Source organism: Falco biarmicus, chromosome 19, assembly GCF_023638135.1.
Source record: "Falco biarmicus isolate bFalBia1 chromosome 19, bFalBia1.pri, whole genome shotgun sequence".
NCBI classification, from domain to species: Eukaryota; Metazoa; Chordata; class Aves; order Falconiformes; family Falconidae; genus Falco; species Falco biarmicus.
The window spans coordinates 2,676,287-2,699,522 of NC_079306.1; the positions used below are offsets into that span (position 1 = coordinate 2,676,287).

The window sequence follows — 23,236 nt, forward strand, 5'->3', positions numbered from 1 at the left end:
TGAGTTCTGCTGCTTCTTTCACTCGTGCAAGGCCGGAATGACCAGATGGCTTCAATTAATGGGCTCGAAGTAACTTGCAGAGGGCAGCATGGTGGCTCCTCAGCCATCCCTTGGGGCAGCCATCCAGCCGTTCATCTCTGATGCGCGCTGATGCCCGCTAGAAGCAAACGTTGGCAGCTCTTATTCCAATGAAATCTGTCCCAGGAGAAGCTAACGATCTCAGCGCTGAGCTTCTCAGAGCGGTTGATGCCAGCCTTTGCCTGGCGCTTAGACTCTGGCGTCCAGCGGTGCGAGCTCCTGCAGGGACAGAAATAGCCGCTGTCTTTGTCTGCCCAGTGCGTGCAGCTATTGCATCATGTTCTGGAGCATTCAAGCCTAAGCAAGGAGCAGGGATCTTATCAGAAGTTAGATTTTGGTCTTCAGAGCAGAGGGATGGATGCTTTTAGCACGTTCCCAAGGGATTTCTTGTCTCTGGGACACAGCCTGGACCGGTGTAGGCAGAAGCTGGCCTAAAAACCTGAGCGGAGCTGGTCCGGCAGAGCCTTTTGGTCCTGGCAGGTCTCCTCTTCAGTGGTGCACTGTGCTGCCCCTTGGACCCACACCAAATGCTAATGGAAAGGATGAGGACGCGATGCAAATCGTGCTCCTCTGGAGTGGCTGTTGGCCTGGCAGGGCATGGTGGGTCTGCGCTGGGTCACCCTGGGACACTGAGAGTCTGGCTCCATCAAGACAGCCTGTCATTATTCCTCAGTAATAGTTGCTTGGGTACAATGTACTGCCCAGCTTGTTGCCAAGCTGTGATAAATGAGCTTTGTCAGATAGCAGACTTGCAGATTCACCTCTGGAGCAGAGCTATCGGGTCTCCTTTTGAAGCGAGCTACCCTGTGTTGGCGTGAATCGGAGGAAAAGTTGTACATTAATGTCAGTGAAAACCTAACGCCCACTGGCTCGGTGTGAATGAGCTGGCTGGGTAGCCCTTGGCTGGCAGCAGCGCAGCCGATGCCTCCGAGGCCAGCGACCAGCTGCAGGGACCACAGGGGAGGGTTGGTGGGAATCCTCCGTGATCAGTGAGGCCCCAGTGTTTACCCCATGCCAGCCACCTGCCTCCATCCCAGTCTTGTCTTGGTTTTTTTTTTAATGTTTTTGAAGGCTCTTTTTTGCAGCCCTAGAGGAAAAACTAAATGGAGCTGAGTGTATAAATGTTGCCGGTGCCCGGAATCGTTTTGATGCCTTTGGCACACTCCGTTATGGGATGCAGGCATGCAGCCCTGACCTGCTCTACATGGAGGGCACAGCCAGCCTAAGGAGTTAGCGTAGCTGGAGCACCTACGCTTGCTGCTGGGACCCTGAATGCTCAGCAAGTTATCGCTTCCCTGGCCTCCAGCTAGCCTTCACCTTGTCAGCAGAGGTCATTTTGGGGCGTTATTTTAAATGTTTCCGTGACTTCGAAGTGCTGCTTGGTTTTCTGCTGCTCTTCTCCCTTGGGCTGGCTGGTGTCCTGTTAGAGCTCAGAGCTGCCAGCCCGACGGACGGAAACTCGAGCTAACTTCGCCTGGATCGAGCACTTGCTTTTATCATGTCAGGCCTCTGATCACACTCTTGTTTTCTATTTAAAAAAAAAAAAAAAAAAGGAAAGTAACCATCTTCTCGACAATACCGTAGAGTTTTGGATGAGTGGTGCCTGTCATCCCAAACACAGCGCTAAACTGTGATGCATGTAGCACTGATGCTGTGACGGACACTTGAAAGCCACATGTCTGCATCCCAGTGCATTTCCTGCTGGCCCGGGAGCACTGCGTGCATTTCTTTTCTGCGAGCTTGCACCTTGTGAATGTGGCTTTAGGTGGGCTGGAGGGGTCCAGCACCTCTACTGCCCCATCCGTAGAGGGAGGCCCGTGAGGAACCAGAGGAAAAGAGTGCTTGGGAAGCCCAGGCCATGCCCACAGGGCACATGTCTTGCAGTTTTCTTTCTGCTTCTTGTTTTGCTGCCCTGCTATAAACACTTAGAGCTGACTTTGCCAAAGCAGAGGGCCTTGGGCCACCTCACTGCAGGTGATGATCCGTGGGAACAGAGGGCTGCAGCCCTTGAGGGGCTGTTGAGAAGCCTGACTCTTGGGAAGGAAGACTTTGGGGTTTTATCAACTGCTTTTGCAGAGTTATTCTTCAGGGTCTCAGCAGTATTCCCCAGCCATGTGGCTGCTGCGGGGGGACTGGAGCAGTCCTGGCTTCCTCTGGCCTGGAGCCTTTATGGCAGAGCCGGCCACCATTGTCGGGAAGCCAGGAGATATCAAGTGGCTTCCCTGGGTGTGCCCTCCAAGAGGGAGGCTGGAAGGACAACAGCATTCTCCTGAGGGTAGAGCAGGCCTTGGGTCAGACAAAGCTGGCTTAACGAAGTGAGTCTGTTAAGGGAGGGTAAAATAGAGGTTGTATGAGCTCCTGCACGGGTGCCGTTTCCAGGCACTGTAGCTCAGAGTTGGGAAATGAAGCCTTTATGGTTTTTACCCTCGTATCTATAACCCTTTTTCTGCATCCCGCAGGAGACCAGGGTCCATGGTTTCCATCCTAAGTTACTGTTTAGCTCATCTTACAGGCTGCCAAACGCTCGCACTGGAGGATTGAACCCAGTAAAGGAGTGATCCCCCGCGAGAGCGAGGTGTCTGTGGCCATCATAGCAAACTTGGATGACACCGAGAGATTGGACGATGAGGTGAAGGTGTCCATAGAGAACAGCCACCCCTACGTCATCCCCATCCAGGCTGTCAGCACGGGCACAACAATTGTCATTGAGAAACCTGTTACTCCGGAGCTCAACTTGGGCCTCCGCTTCAGGTAGGGATCTCTCGGCTCCCACTTCCCACGTGGGCTCGGCAAGGAGTTTTGCTGTAGTCCTTCAGGGTAGTTGTTCTTCAGTGCTCGAGGTCCTGGCTCTGCTTCACTGAAGCCACAGGAACTCCTTTAGGAGTGTTTTATGGCCGTTTGAAGGTCGTTAGATACCCTCAGAAGCCACCAAAATGGAAACCAGTTGCTAGATTGTCCCTGACTTGTCTTTAGTTGGAATATATTTATTTCCTTACTTTATCAAAGAATGAGCTGGAGGAAAACAGCAGGTCCCAGAAGCCTCCTGCTGGAAAATGCTACATTACGAGTATAAACATATTTCTGTTTGCAATAACGTTGCTTGCTTTTCCACTCACTATGGACTATTCTCTCGCAAGAGCGGAAAACCTTGGTGGTAGCTTGTTAGCAACTCCTCGACTGAATTAATGGTGCTGGTTTATTTCCCTTCTGCCTGGGAGTCCTGGAGGAGCTGCAGAGTTTCTTTGCCCTGTATCTTCCGTCAGTTTGCTCGTCTTCCCTGGTTCCCCGGCTGGGCTGCTCTTTATTAGAGGCGCTGGCTCTTTCCTTGTTTCCCCTGCCTGCTTTCCTTGCTGTCTCCGCTGCAACACATCATTTATAAAGTGTGTTTCAAAGACTCGTTTGTTCTAATCTGTCTCTTCTGTGTTGGTGTTTAGCTGCTTGTGGCAGACATGCGTTTTGCAAGCCACGTGTTCTGTACCTTTCAAAAAACCAGTAATTGTTGTAGGAACAATTCATTTCCTGGTGGTGCTCAGATTTATAGAGGGTAGAATAATTATTCCACACTGGCCTGCAGTTAGTGTTTCTTTACATAATGGAACCAATTTCCATTGAATATTCATTTTGGTTTATATCTAGCTGTAGTGATTAACCTCTTGTTGTCACTCCATTCCCTCAGCAGCTAGACGTGGTCTTGCTGCTGTGTTTGTCTTGGGGGAAGCTTATGTTGATCCTGCATTCTCACAGTGCATTTACCTTCCTAAGACACAAAACCAGCTGCCCTGTTCAGCTGATGCATTGGGGGCAGGGAGAGTTGGATGCTCCCTAAGAGATGGGGGAGTGAGGGGGGTAAGATGGGCCCCAGCGGTGGGATAACTGGTGCCCAGATCTCCAGATGAGTCTCTACACCCTGCCAGCTCCCCAGTAGCATCTTCAGAGGAAGCCACCTGAGGCAGCAGCTCCCCAGGGGCAGGTGAAATGGCAGCAGAGCTGTTCATCCACCCACCAGCAGCCAGGGCAGACCAGCTTCGTGCCTGGTGCAGGGAGACCTGCAAGACGCACCTTGGAAAACCCTTTGAGTGCTGAGCACCAAAGGGTGATGCTCTGCTTGCGAGTACCTGAGGTGATGGATCTTTGCGAAGCTTTTCCTTGCTATACGCAAACTGACCAGCTGCTGGATGCTGAACTTAAGACCAGCTGAGGTCTGGCTTTGGCTGAAGCTTTGAGCTAGGTCAGCCTTTTCAGAGGTGGTTTTATTGCTGAGCATGCGGTGAGATAATGCCATCGGGGTGCTGAAACTGGGTGACCGCTGGGAAATAGCAGCTCCCGTAACGTTTTCCAACTCTGCTTCTCTTCTAGCTTTGATCCCTGCTGTTACCGCTTCAAGATGACAAACAGAGGACGATGCACCCACCAGCTGTATTGGTCAACAGAAGGCTTCCCCACGTTCTGCCAGCGTGACCGTCTCCGTGCCATCAGTAACACCAAGGGCACAGATTCCTCCCAGAGCCCCAAACCCACCTGCCCTGTGTTTAAGCTTCGAGCGCTGAGGACAGAGCTGATGCCCGGCAAGACTCTGGAGATGGTGCTGGAAGGCTCCTCCAGCACTCCCCAGGTGGTGAAGGAGCAGCTGCTGTGTCATGCCGTGGTGGGGAGCAAGGCGGGGAAGGCACAGATAATGCAGATGGATGTCACGTGTGAGTTTGTTGATCTCGTTCTGCAAGTGTCTTCCAGAGAAATCGCGTTCTGGGTGGAGAAGGTAAGTCTCAGGATTGCATCCTGGCGTTGAATAGCGTGGCTGATGGCCAAAAGCCTGCAGGGTGTGCGTGCCTGTTAAACACAGCGGGGACAGGGACGGTTAAACCGCTTCCCCAAGTCCACGGGGCTTTGGCTATCGATTTGAGCGAGAGCAAGCTTTTGCCGTTACCACAAGATGGTTCTACCGCCAAGATGGTTATTTTGCTGCCCTGGGGTCGGGGACAGTCACAGCTCTGCCCTTCTCGAGGTGGAGGCAGGATCGAGCTGCTGCGCCAAGAGCACAGGTGAGGCAGTGGGACCCGCGAGCGCAGCATGGCCGTTGCACAGCCGTCTTGTGCGCTGGGGCTGGCGGGGAGAGAGCCGATCGCTGCAGCTGAGCGATGCTAAACCCCTCCTCACCCTTCCTGAGGCGCTTTGTGAAGTAAGTGAGGATGTTCTTAGCGATGAGACAGTTTTCTGACTTCAGCGAAGTAAAGCTGAGATTGCAGCTGCTGTGCTGAGGGGGGATTGTAGCCACTTGTAGAGAGATACCCGTTTGTGTAGTCAAGATGAAGGGAGGTTTTTGAGGCTCCTCCAAGGCATGGGGATGTCTGAACACCGATCCTGCAGGGAAGCTGAGAAAAACGGAGCTTCCTGCCAATTCCTCAGGCTGGTGAAGGGAAATTGTCATCTTTTGTCTCTCTCTGCCTTCCCTGCTCTTGTCATGGATGCTAGCTCTTTGCATTTCCCTCAGCCTCACCTCCTTCAAAGGACCTGCAGTCATCCCTCAGCTGCAGTGATGACAACACCAATGCAAAACAGGAGCCCTTTAGTCTCTGAGTCCTGACTCCTGCATCATCTTTCCCTCTCCCACGAGGTGTCTGAAGCAGAGAAGATGGTTCATTATTTAGTTTCTGTATTTTCAGGCCTCTCCTCTGGTTCCCAGGCTTCCAGAGAAGCACAAAATCCTGTGAGCGGGCGGTTCACACTTAATGAGAAGCTTTTCAGCTGTTCCTGATGTCTGCCTGTGTTCTGCTTGATGCCCCATGCTCTGGTTTATCGAGTACTATGACACTGCAGCTGTTGGATATCGATACATCCAGAACTAGCTTCCCAACCGCTGCCTAGTTGATGTGAACCCTGCAGGAAGGCCAGAACAGTGCATAAACAGAAATAGCTTAGGCTGAGCTTAACTGTGAGGCTACAGACACTTTGTCACTGGAGCAGGGACAGCAGGACACGCGTTGCAACCAGACCGTTGAGGTTTCTAGCTGGCTGGCTGTGCACGTAAATGTTCCAGGCTCACCTTAGGCTACTGCAGGCTTTCTGCTCCAGGCCAAATCCTGCTTGCTTTTCTCTTCTGACTAGCATCCCTGCTTTTATGAGGTTCCTGGAGCCACTAAGGCTGTACGAAATTACTGGGGGTGAAAATCGTCTTGTGCCATTCTGCCCAAGAGAGGGTAAACTGGAGACAAGCGGTCTGGGTTCGCTTTCTGGTTTTGACCTTGGTCAAGCAGCTGCCTCCTCTCAAGGTGCTGTTCCCTCATCTGTATGTGAGACTGTTTCCCTGCCCCCTGGGGGATGCTGTGGTTTCTAAACATGAAAAGCACCTGACGTTCTGAAAGAAAAACCTTGTAGAAGAGTAGGAACTAATACAGACAGTGAATAAGAGATGTGTGCAATTTTGGGGTTGAAAACTTTGAAATGCGTCGGAAGGGAAGGGAGGTGCGTGGCCACTTCAGGTTGTTTTTTTCTTGTCTCCTCTTTCTGTAGCTACCCAGTGACATCCTCAGCCTACAGCACAAGCCTCTTTCTTTAAAAAACTTGTCCTCCCTGCTGCTGAGCGTCGTCCTGGCCTTAGATCAACCCTTCCTAGTCTGCGATGCGGCCCGGCAGCCCCTCCCTGCAGATGTGCAGGTAAGCAGGACCTTCCCACAGTAGGCTTTGAGGAGGAGGGATGTGGCGGTGCGTTTCTGTTGGGAGGTCCTCTGGCAGGGCAGTGTCTTCCATAGAGTCAGCAGTAGCCTGGCCCAAACTCAATCAGATCTGAAGTGAGCTGCTGGAAGAAACAAAAATACCTGAGTTGGGAAGACACTTTGTGGCTCAAAGCCATGAGGAGAAGGGAGCAGGCACCTAGGGCTGGGCAAGCCATGGAGTAAAGGTATCTCCTGGGACTTGCAGCAGCCATCCTCAGCCAACTTCAATAGCAGCTTTCCCTCTGCGAGAGCAGCTCTGCCGTCGGGAAGGCTGAGGATGCTCCTCCCACTGTCGCCTGGCACCTGCCCTGTCGATGGTGGAAGGCGTTGGACATGGGCTCTGCTGGACACGTGCTGGTGGAGGTGCGGGCACCATTCCTGTGCTGTGCTGGTGACTGGCCCCTGCGAGGCTGAGGCTGCCGTGCCAGTGCACTTGTGCTGTGAGGATAAAGGAGTTTCTCTGGAGTCGGGGCAGCAGCCCTGGCTTGCCGGAGTGCTGGTTCGGCTGTGTGTTTAGCACAGAGCCTCTGTGGGTCCAGAATTCAGTAGGACAATATTTATTTCCCCCTGGTATCGATGCAAAGCGCAGAAACATGAGCCTGCAGTAGTCTGACAAGAGCATGGTGCTTGCAGTCAGGCACTCGCTGTAAAGAACGTGCAGGGTGGGCTGAGAAGCCCACGTTGAGGTCACGCTTTAAGACATTGACATGTTCCATGCTATCCAACCTTGGACTTCATTACGCTGGTCGCTGATCCTTTTAATTTCCTTGCAGCCAATGAAGCTGGAGGTAAGGGAAGAACTTCATTTCTTCATCAGATTTAACCCTGCTCACGAGGAGCATCTGAATAGCTGGGTGGCAGAGAAGACTCTGAAGATACAGCTGCTCGAGCATCCTCACGTGGAGCAGGTCACTCTTCGGGGAGAAGTCTTCTCCCCAAATCTCCAGTTCCAGACCATGGCCGTGGACTTTGGCTGCATCTTGAACGACACTGAGGTGGAGCGTTACGTTGAGATGACCAACTGTAGCCCGCTTCTCATCCAGTACCACTGGTCACTCCTGACGGGCGGCCACGCGAGCCAGCTGAGGTATGTGCACCGTTGCCCTCTCCTTGAAGCTCCTCTTCCTAGTGTCCTGTCTGTACCTGGCGAAGACCCAGGCTGTTTGCCTGGGACCTGGCAAGCAGCTTTCAACTCTCCCTGGTGGCAATAACACCTGCCAGCCATGGTCAGGCTAGATGCTCAGGGAACACATGATCTCCACCAGTTGGACGCTGGGGAGGAGACCATGTTCTCCAGCCGAGCTGGGGCTGTACGACACTACTAACGCTTTCTGCTTAGCCCATACCCTGGAGTCCTGCTGTGCCTCTGGAGCTACAAAGCCACGCTTAGGCACGTGGATGATAACATCACCGGTTACCCCAAAAAAAGCTTTCCGTAATGCTATGCTTCTGTTAGGACGCAATTTTCTCGAATTCCCCCCACCTCAAGGTGATTTTCCCACACACCTGCAGGCAGCAGGACTAATGTCATCTCCTTTTGACTGCTTGGGCTTGGACTAAAATCCCTTCCCTGACTATTCTTTAGCTTTTACAGCCTTTGAGCCTTCCCTTGGGCCTGGCTGATAGTCCTTTGCCATTTCACCCTGCTCACAGCCAGCGTGAGTCTAGGTACCGACTATATCAAAGAATTTCAGTTACATGACAAACCTGCTTTTTTGTAAATTAATTTTAGCATTTTAATTGCTTTCAAAGGGAACTACAGGAAATCCTGTCCGCATGGTGGCCTAGCATAAGCAATGATGGAAAGCTGCATCAGATGTGACCTCCCTGTCAGCTCAGTGTGCCTCAGACAGACTGCATTTGGCACTCCGTGGCATGCTGCGCAGCTCCAGAAGTTAATGCTAGGGAAAAAAATGGGCAAAAATAATAGTCATGTAGAAACACGAGTTAAATTAGGTCTTTCTGTTGATTGAAGCAGTTGATCTTGCTTGTGGATCTTTGGGGTGTGAACCTGATGCTGAACAGCTCGTTTTTCATTTGACACGCCTTGAATTATTTTCAAAGAGATAGAAGAGAAGCTTATGAAATAGAATAGGTTATTGAGTCTTCCTAAAATGCTCACAACAATTATGTATAAAGCTGAAGTGAAGGATGACGGAATAAAGTTCTGTGCTTTATAAATAAATACAGTACACTTAAAACTGATCTCCGTGCAGGGTCCTAGTTATTTCTGTTTTTAAAATCCAAAAGAAGTTTAGGAGGTCTCAGCGGTTAGTAGTGTGGGAAATAAATGGCTCTTCCACGAAAAATTCCACGTAAGCAAGGCTCTTTGAACAATTCTTTTTGAAATCGATTCTAACTACAGCCAGTGAGCGGTTTAATGTTGAAATGTATACTTGCTCTCCTATAAAGCAGTATTTCATTTGCATTTCAGTGCTGTTAGCCATGAAAAATTTGGGAAGAGCCCGAAGGAAACCTTTCATCCTGGGATACAGAAGGTAGGAGGTGACTTCTTTTTTTTTTGTTTGGTTGTGGCTTTTTATTCTTTTCTGGAAAAAATAAGTCGTTACGTATAAATGCTAGTGGTTTGTTTCTTTCGGTGGCAGGATAATAATGAGGAGTAGGGTTACAGTTACAAAATCAGCTGTCTTTATCAGTTGAACTGGCTACTTTGAAATTAAACAAATACGCGAGTACATTACAGGGGAGTTTGTGCTGTCTTCAGTACCGGTGTGCTAAAGATACTGTTTTGTTTAAGGATTTATTGGCTCTTGAAGACCAAGAGGTAAATGTAAACTTTTCACTCCTAGCACTCACTTGGTGATGTATAAGGACTTAGATATCAATTGCTTATTGCAGTAAAAAAATGTGATGTTTCTGTGCAACATCTGAGATCAAAAATCATTTTAAGCACCGGCATAATAATATATCATATTAATAGATGACCAACTTCGTAATATCATAAAAAATTGTAATCTGTGATCAAAAGTAAAGTATTAGGTATCTGCTACTTCAGCATGTAATGGAGCTGGTATGAAGTGTATATTCCCGTGTGTAGGACGTATACAAAAGATGTATATAAAAGTCCTTAGAGGAAACATTACTTTAGGTCTTTTGTTTGATTGTCTGTTTATCCTATAATATTTGGTTTTATTTCTCCGGGACCTGTGAATTTTAAATTTGGAGTCCTTCATGCTAAGGATGGGCAGCTTACAGATGGGGAAATGTTCGGCAATGGTGAGTTTTTCACCTTTTCCTTGGCTGAGGGTTGCATAAGATCTTGAGTACATAAGATCACTGCGAGTACAAACATTCAGAGTCCTGACCCTCTTAGAATTCATCTTGGGAGCCTTGAAGATTTGTATATCAATCAAATTGTTACACTGAATAAACTGTTTCTTTTTTTCTAGTGGGCATTCCCACAATGAAGTGGTGTGGAGCTGAAGGGGACTACGATTTAACGGTGATGGAGCCATTTGGACCGAGTCTTGAAGATGTCTTCAGTTTTTGTTCGAGGAAACTTAGTCTCGAGACAGTCCTGTTGCTCGCTGGCCAAATGGTAGGAAACTGCTTTGTTGATCTTGACGGCGCAGTATGTTGGAATATTAAGATTCCTCGAGAGATCAGAACCAAATATGTTGTTTCTGTAATTTAGAGGTGAATAGGCCCGTATCATTAAAGGAAAGACTCAAAATTGCTTTTGTTTCTCTTAAATACAAAGTGCCCCATCTAAAGTGTTTACAAAGTCTGAACTGATTTTTAAAAAGCAGACTTGCGCTGTTTGCAAACCATCTGTTGCACTGCTCAAAGACAAAAGACGTTCACCCCGAGAAAATTTTTGGAAACAAATGTCAAATAGACATGGGGAAAGAGCTGGAGAGGTTTATGTATTGTCTATCAAATTATGTTCTCTTTAATGCCCTTACATTTTACAATGAAAAGTTTCATTACCTCTTTTATCGCCAAGACAACGTTGCTAGTGTTTTTATAAGGAAAAAAAGTATATGCCTAGTCTCTCGAGTGATTTTTTTTTTCTTCTCTATCTAGAATAGTTGAATTGAATACGTTCACTCTAAGAACTTCATCCACCGAGGTGTGAAGCCAGGCAACTTCCTAACGGGCCGTGGGAAGAGTTCCCTTATTTATTCCATTCCTATAATAAACTGTGCAGTCTGTTCGATAGACTGGCTGCAGTACCCGATTTTTTCACCAGGCGGCAGCACCGCCCCCATGCAGACTAAGGGCGGCGCATGCGCAGACCCGGCTTGACGCCAAAGGGGCGGGGCTTCCGGCGGCGCATGCGTATGCCACAACCTGCTTTCGCGCATGCGCAGAAGCCTTTCTGGTAAACTAAGCGCAGCGCATGCGCAGAAACTGCTTGACCCCTAGGGGCGGGGCTTCCGGCCTCATACATATGGGCTACGCAAACGGCCCGGGAGATGGGTTCATTTTTGGCGCGCGGGAGCGGCTGTGGCGGTGCGGGGCCCTCGCCGGGAGCCTGGAAGACTTTCGGGCCGGGACATGCGGCGGCACTGGGTGAGCGGTCGGGCTGCCAGCGGCCGCGGGCCGATACCGTGCACTTACATACAACTCTAGGAACACTGACAGTTCGCATTATCACACAAAGTACGCATTTCAATGAACAATTGCCAAAACACAGATTCTAATTTTTTCCTGGCCTTTAAGCAGAGTGTTAAGTTTCCAGCTATTTGCCTAGAATTACCAGATTTTTCTTTTTTTTCCAACTCCAATTTTGAACATGTAACGAGACAACACATGGAACAAACAAGACACAGAGCGCTATTTCAGTTGTTACATTCTAGGAATTCCCCAAATCTGAAGACAACCTAAAGGAAGTTTTTAGCTTCCCAAATCTTAAGACAATCAAATAGGGCTATTACCCTTTTCAGAAGGCGTCCCTTCTTCTCAACCCTGCAAGACAGCGTCCCGTCTTTCGTCTTATGGCGTAAAACCAAATCTTAAGACAATCAAATATTCAAAACAAAGAATAAATATAAATACCTTTTCTGTTGTACAGAAGTCCTTGTCCACCTGCGTGAGAAGCCGAGAGGCAGGGGAGTCTTGCCGACAGATGATGCAGTCAGGGGCCCTGAGGGTCCCCAGGCCCCTGGATTCCAGCACTGGTGGAGAGTTCTCCTGGCTGGCTCGCCAAATTGATGCCCAAACAGCAGAAAGTGGCTGCTCAGAGACAGATTTTGTCTTTTAGCAGCAACCCCCACCATATACTCAATAATTCTTTACACTATATGCACTTTAAAACATATAGAGGTTTACACTCACCCCTCGGATGCTCAAGACAGTACTCACACACCAACATTCATATTATACAGAAATGTTCTCACATTTCCAGCATAAAATGAGTATAATTATTAGTAGTAGTAACCCTATAATTATTAATCCTATATACACAGATTGACTTCAAATCATCAAACATGTCAGTCTTCTGACCAAAACAGAATCAGGGTTCTGATATTACCTTAATACCAGATCGAATACCAGAACAGAATCAGTTGTATATCTGCGGTGCTAGCTACCCAGCATACGCCATCCCGCATAAGCACACAATGATCTTATGTCTTACAGACAGCTTTACAGATGGACCGGTCCCAGAACAGAAATATCCAAAACAGTACTGTTCAAAATGTAATATTAATACAATATTTACAATTAATATAATATTTGAATAAAGATAGTACCTTTGCTCTGCAAGATGGAGTCCTTGTCTGCTCCTGCGGTGATCCAGATGAGATGAGGAGCCCCTCCAGGAAAATCCCCAGGGGTACCCTAGGGGAGTCCCCGCTCTCAATGGGTCCCGCAGCCGAGCAGAGGAGGTCCCATCTGGGTCGCCAAATTGATTTAAAGAATCAGTCCCCAATATTCGAGTGAGCGGAGGTTATCTTTATTCGGCAGCGCTGGGTGCGTGGGGGATCGCTCCACCAAAGTCATGCACACCGAGGGGATTTTTCAATCTTTATACAAGCAACTCATACCTATTCATTAACTTTCCAGGAACTCATTTACATACCTCACTAAACTAGTGACCATGATTCAAGTCCTTGTCTCTGCCACGTTGTATAAACAACAGGAACTTAGGACCAGATAGCCTTTTTAAAGATGACAAAATCCAAGGACTTAGCAATTAGTACATCCATCATGTTAGCAATAAGGGCCCTTGGACGTTTCCCAACTTTTAGATAAACATACGTACATCGCCCTATAGAAAAGTGGTACATCATTCATCATTCAATATTTTGAAGTACTTAATTTTGTCAGGACTATTTGATGACTGTTAGTCTGCTACTTTGAGTGAGGAGGAAGCGAAAATGCCATTTAGCAGACCCTTGGTATCACCAAGTACAGAATGAGGCCTTCCCACTTGGCTAGCACTAGCTAGGATAAATACTGGTAACAATTTGTTGCTATTTCTGTCCCCTAAAGTCGGCTCTGAGGACTAAGGGATACATTCCTCCTCTGTGAATATCATTAACGGTATCCGGCTTTGCTTTCCTTTGTTTTTTTCTGTGTTTCTTAAAAATAGTATTTGCATATGTGAAAAGGGAAATATATGATGCTTACTTTTTAGATTAATTGCCATGGCTGAAGTTGAAGAGTCCAGAAAAATGTAAGCTGGCTGAAGAAATGAGTTGACCTCAATGTTGTGTCTATCTCCAAACAAAAGAAATCCTGTTTCTCCTGATGAGGATCATTGTTAAATAGCCATCACGTTACCACATCACCAACATATAATGCCTAATGTTATCTGTGTGTATATGTAACAAAATCATACGTGCATTTATTTCTCGTTTGAGAATGCTGTCTGCGGAGGGGTTCTCTGCACTGTAGTTCAGAGACCTGTAACTTAGGCTTAATTTAGACCTGAATACACCACCTAGAAAAGAATCCAGTTTTGATGCAAAAGCAAAGGGGACAGATGTTCTACTTCTTTTAGAAGTTGTTTCAGTGGCTAACTGCCTTCACTTAGACCTCAGTTTCACTTTTTTTAAAATGTGAATGGTTTTAGTGTTCAACAATAGGTTCTTCACATATGTCTTTTGCATAAATGTCAGTTCCTGTTAAAATCAATTTATAAAATACTACACCAACTAACTTAAGATGCTCCACCAAAGTCATGCACCCCAAGGGAACCTTTCAGCCCCCTCTTTATACAAGTCACTCATGTCTATTCATTAACTTCCCGGGAACACATTAACATACCTACTGAAGGCCTCGAAGCCCGGCAGCCAGCACCCCGCCCCTCCCCCTGCATCCCCCTTGGCCCACCGGAGGCCTCGAAGCCCGGCAGCCGGCACCCGCGTCCCCACTCGCCCCTGCCCACCAATTCCCCCCTCCCCCATCAGCAAGGCAAAGCAGCCGGCTGACAGCTGTACCCCAGCAGCCGCTGAACCCTGTGCAGTTACCGTATAAACAAAAAGCTGTTTCGTGGCCTTTGTATCCGTCAGCTTGGAGCAGTAAGGAAGGGATTGAAGCAGCTGGGTTAGTGATCTCAGCACCCTCCAGAATGGGAGCCTGGCTGCTGGGGACCACGGGCCTCGCACCTCCTTCCTCTTAGATGGGGAAAAACATTTCCCTGGATGGAAATCTGACAGGGACCTCCCGCTCTTGAAAACCACCTTGCGACTGGTTTCAACAAAGGCACCACTGACATCCCCTTAGTCCCCAGCATTGCAAATGCTTCTTCATTCGTTGGCATAAATATATGCATCTCTGACAACCGTAATAATACTTTAAAGCAATGAAAAAAATCAGCTTATAGAAGACGACAAAAAGAACAGTTATTTTTCTGTGCACAAAGCGAGGCTTTGATTCTGCTTGCTGCTGGGTATTCTCCGTACTTTGTCCAGAAGAATCTTGAACTGACTGGAGCCTCCAGCACTGCTGCAGCATAAATATTAAACAACTATAATACATCCCATCAACTTAGCACATAGAGCTCAGAGGCCAGCCCCCACAAAAATTAAAGAGCTATGACATGCTGAGTTACGGGGCTGCAGCTATAATAATTCCATAATGCACAGCCTGCTCAGAGGGAAGAACAGGTAGAGAGAACTGTTTACAACTCCAACAAACCAAGCGTAAGAACAGAGAAGAAAGAATAAAGTCACCTGGATTTTTCTCAAAACCTAGAGAAAACACTTTGCCAGATCAAACGGACTTTGTGTTTCTACCCAGCAAGCAACTGGAGGAAGATGAAGCATTACTAGATGATAACACACTCGCTTGAGGAAGCAAACTGGGGACACCAGCCTGCAACCCACAGTCAGCATACGAGATACCAGATCCCTCGGGTCCTGCTGGGATGCTGCACGGACTCACAAGCGTCCAGAGAGTAATCTTGAATTTACAGGAATAAAAGCATTTGGGGTGCTGCTCCGAACAACATAAGCTCTGCTACGACACCTGGAGCTTGCCTAAGCCGAGCCACTGAGAAGAAACACTCAGATGACAGATTTCCCTGGCTTGGCTAATTAGAGTCTAATAACTCACCAGTGCTCCTCACCCAGCTGCTCACTGTATGTTTAACAGACTGAATTCAGTGGTCTCACCCTAGGCAGGCAGTCCCTGGGGGGGCGGGGCGGGGGGGGGGGGGGGGGGGGTGCATTAGGCAGCTGCTTGCATTTGCTTCCAGCCTGACAGCTGTAGCTGAACACACACCCCGGCTCACCGGCGTTCTGCGCTCCTCCTTAAAGGGCGCTGCGTGGGCTGAGCTGCCCAATGGTGCCCTTAGATCCTCCAGCTGCTGGGGTCCTCTGCCCAGAGAGCTGCTGACAGCCCTCGCTCGGCTCCTGCGCGACAAACTGTGCCTTGCCAGGCTTACCAGCACCACCCGCCACACAAACCATCGCTGCTGCTGTGCTGAGGAAGGACGTTAATGAAATACTGAGAGCGGTGACGATGCTTGAGGTCTTTATCTTAGAGGGGCACGAAGCGGGGGAGGAGAGCACATCCTGAGCCTTCAAACCAAAACACTGGGGTGCAGTAAAAGGGAGAGAAGTTCAGCAATGAGTGGGAATAAGCCGAGCCCACTTTCAGAACAGCCACCTAGATCACTCCAAGGGAAAGTCTCCATTTGCTCTGTAGAACCTCACGGGCCAAACTGGAGAGAAAGTATTTGAATGAGACAGGACAGGACCAGCGAGGCTGCAAGTGAAACCGATACCAGGATTCAACATAGTTCTACCATCAGGCTTACAAGGGCTGAGCACAGGCAGATCACCGCAGCAGGCAGCTGACAGCTCGTGCTGGCTGTCAGACAGATGATGCCTACCATAAACCCAGCATCCAGTTTGCTGGGACTGCTGTTTCTTGCAAGATTGCAAAGCTAGGGTAGCAGAGATCAAATGCACATAAGAAGCCTCTGGAGAAAAAATTAGAAAGATCAGGATAATCTTCAAAGTGACAGAAAAGGATCTGTTTCATGATGTGGGCTCACAGCTACTACAGAGAGTCCTTGCTTCAGCTTAGTCAGAAAAGAAGGGTCTGCACAGGATCACCCTGCTCCCAAGTGAGTGTTTTGGCCATGAGCTACATTAGGAATAAATAAAAGCACCTCTTCTCCTTAGGGCAGCAGTATTAACCTCTGAACACTACCTGGCTCACGATACGGGCTAGGGCCGTACAGCCAAAGTATCTGCAGGCACAAGGCAGGGCTTCATGTCTTGAAAATTCAGAAAGCTCAACCAATGCAGGCACAGAGTGGCCCTTCAGCGCCCATGAGCTTGGCAAAAGCTGTGCTGAGGAACACTTTGATGACAGCACTTGGATATGGCCCTAAAGCATCCAAATCCCTTTGTGTGCATGTCCAGCAGCTTCCCTCTATAAATGAAACTGAACCGCTCTCTGACGATACTGTGCTCAAACAAGACAGGAAATTAAGAACCAACAGCAAATTCCTCAATGCCCATTAAGAGAAAAAGGGCAGTTTGACAGAAAGGCACAGCTCTGTCCATACAGATCCTGCAGCTGTCACCATGCCATGTGCCCGTGCTCCTGTTTCAAAGGACCCCACGTCACTCGTGCTGCAGCACCAGCACCAGCCTCTGAGCCGGTCTGACACCAGCCGATTGCTCTCCAGGCAGAGGCTGGGGATGGACCCGCACACTGCGCTGCAACACACTACACCCAGCTTTTCTGGTAGGAGCACAGACTGGTGGCTCAGTCTTGCTTTGGCATACACAATAAATCCTCTTCTTCCTTCCGCAAAGATAAACTATCTCTCTCTGGAGCAACTGCTTAATTTGTTTTTCTATTACACTTTGCTGGAAGAGTAAGACAAGGAGATCTGTTAAAAGTGAGAATCAGGATGCTATTGAACAATTTTGTTCAGTTAAACCATCTTGCCCTGTTCAGGCTTAAGTAGCACCATCACATTTCTTGCTTAGAAATCACCTGCTTACCTATAATTACCATATACACAGCGTCTCAAGGAAGCCAGGAAAGGAGAAGCAGATTTTCCAAGACTGCCCTTTTGCCCCTTCAGCCCACTGCTAAGTGGTTGAGTGCTTTCTAAATCAAGCCTTGCTGCGCAGGAAGCCTCACCTGTCACCTTTATATTCCAGTCCCCCTCTATTTTATCACTTTGATTCTGCCATCCTGCAATTTATTACAAAAGCTCTACCATAGCCGAGATAATTAATAGGAGCCTCATGTTATACCTTCCTGTTATTTCTTTCAATAAACTTCAACTGCCAGACCAAGCTCACTTCCAAGGGTCTGCTGGAGATTCCCTAGCCTCACATACTATCATTTACAGTAACTGGTTCCTGCCTGAAGTATTTACAGTACTATTGTCCCTTTCCCAGCTGCCTCACCCAGCATTTGATCTCTGCTACCCTAGCTTTGCAGATTTGCAGCTCCCTCTGTATTTACTCTTTTTCTGGCACCTGGACCGCATTTCATAGAATTATTTAGGTTGGAAAAGACCCATCAGATTGAGCCCAACCATAAACCTAACATTGCCAAGTCCACCACTAAACTATGTCCCTAAGCACCACGTCTACGTGCCTTTTCAATACTTCCAGGAACAGTGACTCAACCGCTTCCCCGGGCAGCGTGAAAAAGCATAAGACCAGTAACCTCCATTCTGCTGATCTGCAATCATTTGTTAATCCACCCTTTAAGCGCACACCAAGATGGAACACGGGACACTGCCAGCATCCCTAAACACCACTCACTCCCCTTGTTTCTGCACCATCTCTTAGTTTCTGCAGCATCGACTTGCAACGCACAGCACAGGCTGCACGGTGTTCACGTACCCACCAGCTGCTTTCACCTGCCAGGGCCCTGAGAGGTCGGGCATCAGCCGAGTTGTCCAAAATGCTCCTACGAGCCTTAATCCAACCCAAAGTGTTAGAATCTCAGTCTTCAAAACCTTCTCACTGAAAAGTTACATATATTCATGCCCACTTATCATACGATGCCACCGTGGCAACGGCAGGGACGTGGAGAGGCACAGCAGAGGGCTGCAGGGATGCTCAGCACCCAGCCGGCTCCCACCCAGCCTCTGCCAGCCCAGGGGGACCCACAAACAGGAGCCCAGCTGTGCCCAGCTACCACACAAGCTCACGGCTTCAGCAGGGAGCTCCCACTTACCCCTGCCCCAGGGCAACTGGAACCAGCCGCACTTCCCTGCACTTGCTGGGCACAGGCACTGCAGGTGCCTGGCTAGCACAGCCGGCTCTCCAAGCACCAACAGCAGCTCAGGGAACGCGTGCAACGCCCACAGCAAGCATGCAGCCACACTGCCTCCAACACACCCTCCCAGCTTCAGCACAGCCACAGCCCTGCCCGTCTCAGCACAAAACAGGGCAGCCCTTAGAGTAATTCATGGCAGGACCCAGAGGGTTTCCCCCAGGGCTAAGAAAGCAAGCCAGCACTCCAGACTCATCATCAAAGAGCCACACGCCATCTGGAAACACCCACTATGACAACAGATCCTAAAAATCAAGCCACGCAACCCACAGAGGTGCCAGCACTGCCCTCAGAAGGGACCAGCTGCTCTTCTGGCCTGCTCACTTTGGGATAACTTGGAGCCCAGCTCAAGCAGCTCACCTGCTGCGCTGCCACCGCGCCCCTCGCAGCCTGCCTGCGGCAGGGCTCTCGGCACAGGCTCACACCCGGGCACAAACCAGCACAACTGACCTGTCCTTCTCGGGGAAGCACCGCAGCCAGCAAACCCTGCTAAGCACAGCATCACACACAGCTCTTGACAGAGCCCACAGGTGCCCTTATGCCCTCGCTGAGGAGCTCGGGCACCAGGCACACCGGTGGTCCATTCAGACAGATGCACTTCACCTGGGCGCCTCTGCCCTGCCCTTGTGCAGGGTCTGACACAGGGCTCGAGGGAGGTCAGTGCTTGCTGAGTGTTGTTTGAATCCCTCACGTTCCTTTCAAGGACACAGAGGCTCCTCCAGCTAGGAGAACAGAACTGCTTCTTTAGCTGGTGAGACCACAGTGGAAACATGAAGCTGCATAAGATGGCAAACGAGAGCACTTCCAAATCAGACAGCTGGAGATTTATTCCCACTTCATAGTAAGCATCGCTGGTATTTCATTAAGAAGCCAAGCAGGACACCTCAAAACCTGAGCCTTGGGCCAATGCCATGGGATTGCAGGGCATGAAATAATCATCTAAAAAGAATTTGTGTTGTATATTAATCTTCCCCATACTTCCTTCTCAAAAAGGCTTCTGCCTAAATAACCGGACCTCAGAAGGCCCACAGCCATTATCGCACTGCACCTGGGAACACGAGCATTGCAATCCTGGGTAACTGCAGCCCTTCAGGCAAGGCTCAGCCTGGTACAGGAAAGGGACACGGTGACACATCTGATCCTCAGCACAGTCTTTTCCATGGACTGAGCAACAAAACACAAAGGCATGCAATAAAAAGGCACCCCAGTGTGCAGCACATCACCCTCCGGTGCCTTCAGCACAAGCACAGCCAGGGCTCATCCTCCTCCCTCTGGACTTTGATCTCAGAGTTACACGCTACCCGTGGGCGACTTCACTTTTAGCCTGTGTTCCCTACACTGCCACCGAGATGAGCCAGTCATTACCTGGCAGAGGCAAACGCAGGGCAGGGAAGCAGGGAAGGCAGGACCCACCATTCTTCCCAGCCAGCGCCTTCCTTCGTCAGCCTCTGATCACAGGTCAGCTTGTTCACCCCCATTTTACCACGTGGACATTGCAATATGGTTATTTCACTCTGTTTTCTCGTATAGGTGAAGACCCATCACGACCTTAGAGATTTTTGCACAAAGTTTAGCCAGTTTTGTTTTTTTTTCTTAGACAGGTTCAACCTAAAGTAAAGCAGAGTTCACAGTACAAGAGAAGCCTGGGACAGGGGAGTTCAAGCATGCTGGACAGAGAGAAACATGCTCAATTTTGGGGGGCTTTTTATGTTGGTGTTTTGTGGTTTGTTTGGGGTTTTTTTATGCACATACCTTGACTTTAAAGCCTTTTTCTCCTTTGCTCCTCTTCCCACATCCCAGCTCCCACACGTAATGGAGGCAAATCTCTATGTGCTGTTGCCAGACCCTGGGCTGGACATACCCACGCCCATCAACCGGAGGGCAGCTACAGCAGCGCACACACAGCAGCACAGCTTATCGCTGTGGAAATTCCAAATTACAGCCCTGAAGAGGTCATCACTCGGCAAGAGCACGCCAAGATGGTCTGCAGGAGCTACTTTCAGCCACCCAGGCTAGAGAAGCACAGCACCCAGAGGGCCCCAGCTCAGACAGGCTCTTCAGCCTCCCTGCAGTGCCTATCACTGGAGGGAGAGCGTGGGTCACCCTTGCACAACACGCTCCCAGCCCCACAGGAGGCAAACTCCCTTTGCCAGGGAAGAGCTGATGCAGCCCCGTGCAAGGGGAGCTGCAGAGACCCTGGTGATCAGGCAGAAGGGGACCCACACTCTCTGCAAAAAGCAGCTTGATTTGATTCGGTCATGTTTTGCACGCAAAGCCCTTGGGGTGCTCTAGCATTTTGCAAAACACACACATTCTGCCAAAGCTGCTTCATTTCTGATGGCGGGGAAGGTGAACAGTGCAGACTATTATTTTTTTCTAGCTCACGGGGACTTGGAGCGATAGGAATACACTGCATTCCCAGAGAACAGGCTGGGGAGATGGCACTGCAGGTGTGTGCTGTCAGCCAGCCTGCTGGCAGACGACAAGAGGGAGGCCACAGCCAGCTTGTCTTGCAGTTTTTTCACCAGAGCCACGGCTCCTGATGGCTACAGACACCAGACAGCCCTGCCAAGCTGCCGTTTTCAAACAGCCACGGACCTGAAATTACAGTCGGTATGGGTGCCCACACTTGGCAGGCCTACACACATGGTTCAGGATGCCCTGCAGGATGTAGAAGACTGCAGCCACCGCTTCTGACCCAGTTCTGGGCTTTGCCATGCTTGGAGATGGAAATGTAAGGCAGACCACCCCCATCACAGAGCTGGACGCCCAGACACACAGGCAGAGCTGAGACAGCGAAGGGGAAGGACAACCAAGTCTCTTCCAGGCTTCTTCCCCAGGACAGGGCTTAGCCATCTCCCCTGGGGGAGAGGCACACTTTCAGAAAGAGCCCAGAGGCTGACAAATCACAGCACCATCCATGCTCACAACCACGGACTTGGGGGTACAGGGTTTGTATCACTGCCCCCTCTCCGTTCTGTTCCTGGGGTCGTACACAGCCAGCTCTGCTCCAGCAGGGACCAAGCCCCTCCTCCCCTGCCAACACGCCCCCTGCCCCAGCAGCTCACCTCTGCTCTCCTTCACAGCATCCAGCTGCCACCATCCAGCTCAGCTGGGAGCCATCCCTCCCGGTTCACACTTGGCTCCCAGCTGGCTGCCTGCGCTCCTGACAGACACATGCCCAGCAGCACAGGCTGCAGCTAGTCCCAAGGAAGCAGACAGGGGATCACACTCGTGCACAGCGCAGCGCACAAGCGAGCCACCCTGCTCCGTCCTAGCAGGGTCTGACCAAACCAGGCTGGTGGCCCTGCTCTCTTTTAGGGGCACAGAGAACTTAGTTCATGCAGGGAGCTGCTCCACCCAGGCTGAAAATCCTTCCCCCCGTCCCCGGGGAAACACTGTTTGCATAGCTCTTCTCCTCCTGCAGAAACAAAGGAGCCTACAGCCGCGGGCAAGAGCAGGCACCTTGCATTATTAACCTCTCCTTTGCTGCAGCATTAGAAGGACACAGAGCACCGTCAGCCAGCACCCCCCAGAAGCCCTGCTGCGGACTCCGAGGTCAACCCTGACAGCACAGGCACTCTCCAGCTTCTGAACACCAAAACCAAAACCCCTGCGCAGGGTCTGAAACAGGCACATCAGAAGCATCTTTCCTGTCATCATTGCTGCACCCACGCCATCAAACCCACAAAATAACTGGACACGCCTGGTGTCTTGCAGAGGACACAGAGCTGCAGCAAAGGCAAAGAGCTGCAGCAAGGATCCAGGGAGAGGGGGGAAGTGCTGCCACAGGCAGCTTATATGATGGGGTGCAGAAGGAGCCTTCACTACCCCCATTTTAACCCATGGAGGAAGAACTCCGGCGCTCAGTTCGAGAATGGACTGACTGCAGCACTCAATCATTTTAGATGCTATCAAAACATCCTCTAACAAATAACTGCAGTCAGATCACTTACCCACTGCAACCTGATGAAGTCCCAAATAGGCAGCTCAGTCTTCTTGAGCCAGAACAGGCTTCGTATTTGTTTCCTGCTGAGAAAGAAGGAAAATCAAGGTGGCTCCTTTTGTCCGTGTTTCCCCTGCCTTCTTCTGAGCAATGCAGTCCCACACTGTAGGGGAGAATAACGATTTCATTTTGGTTTTGGTAGCACAGACCTCAACGCACAACCCTGGGTTGCTGTCTCCCTTTTTATATCCATGTTGGGAACCCATTTCGTTTTCTCGCTTTGTTTAGTTTACATCTCACTTCCAAACCCTCAACTGCTCCTCTACTTCTTTTCTAAATGAAGACAGTATTTCAAATGCCTGCGTTTTGGAGACCCTGACATCAACTGTGCAGTTATTTGAAGAGTAAATTGTTCTTCCCCCATTGCTTATTAAAACAAAGCAAAATCTTTGGTCCTAACAAGTGTGATGCCTCCTAGCTTTTCTTTTTCCTTAATACTATGATACCCTTTAATTCAGCCAGCTGTCTTTGTGTGAATGCAGAAGAAAATTTACAAGCCTCAAAAAGTTAATAACTTCCTCGTGCATTTGCATGCCAGTCACAGATCCCTTTGGAGGACAATTTGCAGACACTGTGCTCCTTGCAGAGAATATTTAGAAATTTTGCCCTAATGCAGCACTGTGAATTGTGCAGTTGGATCTCGTGCCCCACGGGGAAGTGGCTGGCCTCCACATTTTTTTGCAGTTGCCTCCATAAATTGCTTAGCAGAATG

At 49.5% G+C, this 23,236-nt stretch overlaps 1 protein-coding gene across 1 annotated transcript; it reads left to right on the top strand.

The window, feature by feature from the left end:
- Positions 1 to 1,669: 1,669 nt before the first annotated feature.
- LOC130141355 (hydrocephalus-inducing protein homolog) lies at positions 1,670 to 7,018 on the top strand. The gene is made up of 3 exons (XM_056322280.1): positions 1,670 to 2,829; positions 4,435 to 4,834; positions 6,586 to 7,018. Exons 2-3 carry the CDS (start codon positions 4,463 to 4,465, stop codon positions 6,751 to 6,753), a joined length of 540 nt encoding a protein of 179 aa, XP_056178255.1. The 5' UTR covers positions 1,670 to 2,829; positions 4,435 to 4,462; the 3' UTR covers positions 6,754 to 7,018.
- The last annotated feature ends 16,218 nt before the right edge of the window (positions 7,019 to 23,236 follow it).

Coding starts and splice junctions, on each gene's coding strand:
- LOC130141355 (XM_056322280.1), top strand. CDS start 4,463: ATGACAAACAGAGGACGATGCACCCACCAGCTGTATTGGTCAACAGAA. Junction 4,835..6,585: donor TCGCGTTCTGGGTGGAGAAG/GTAAGTCTCAGG, acceptor CTCTTTCTGTAG/CTACCCAGTGACATCCTCAG.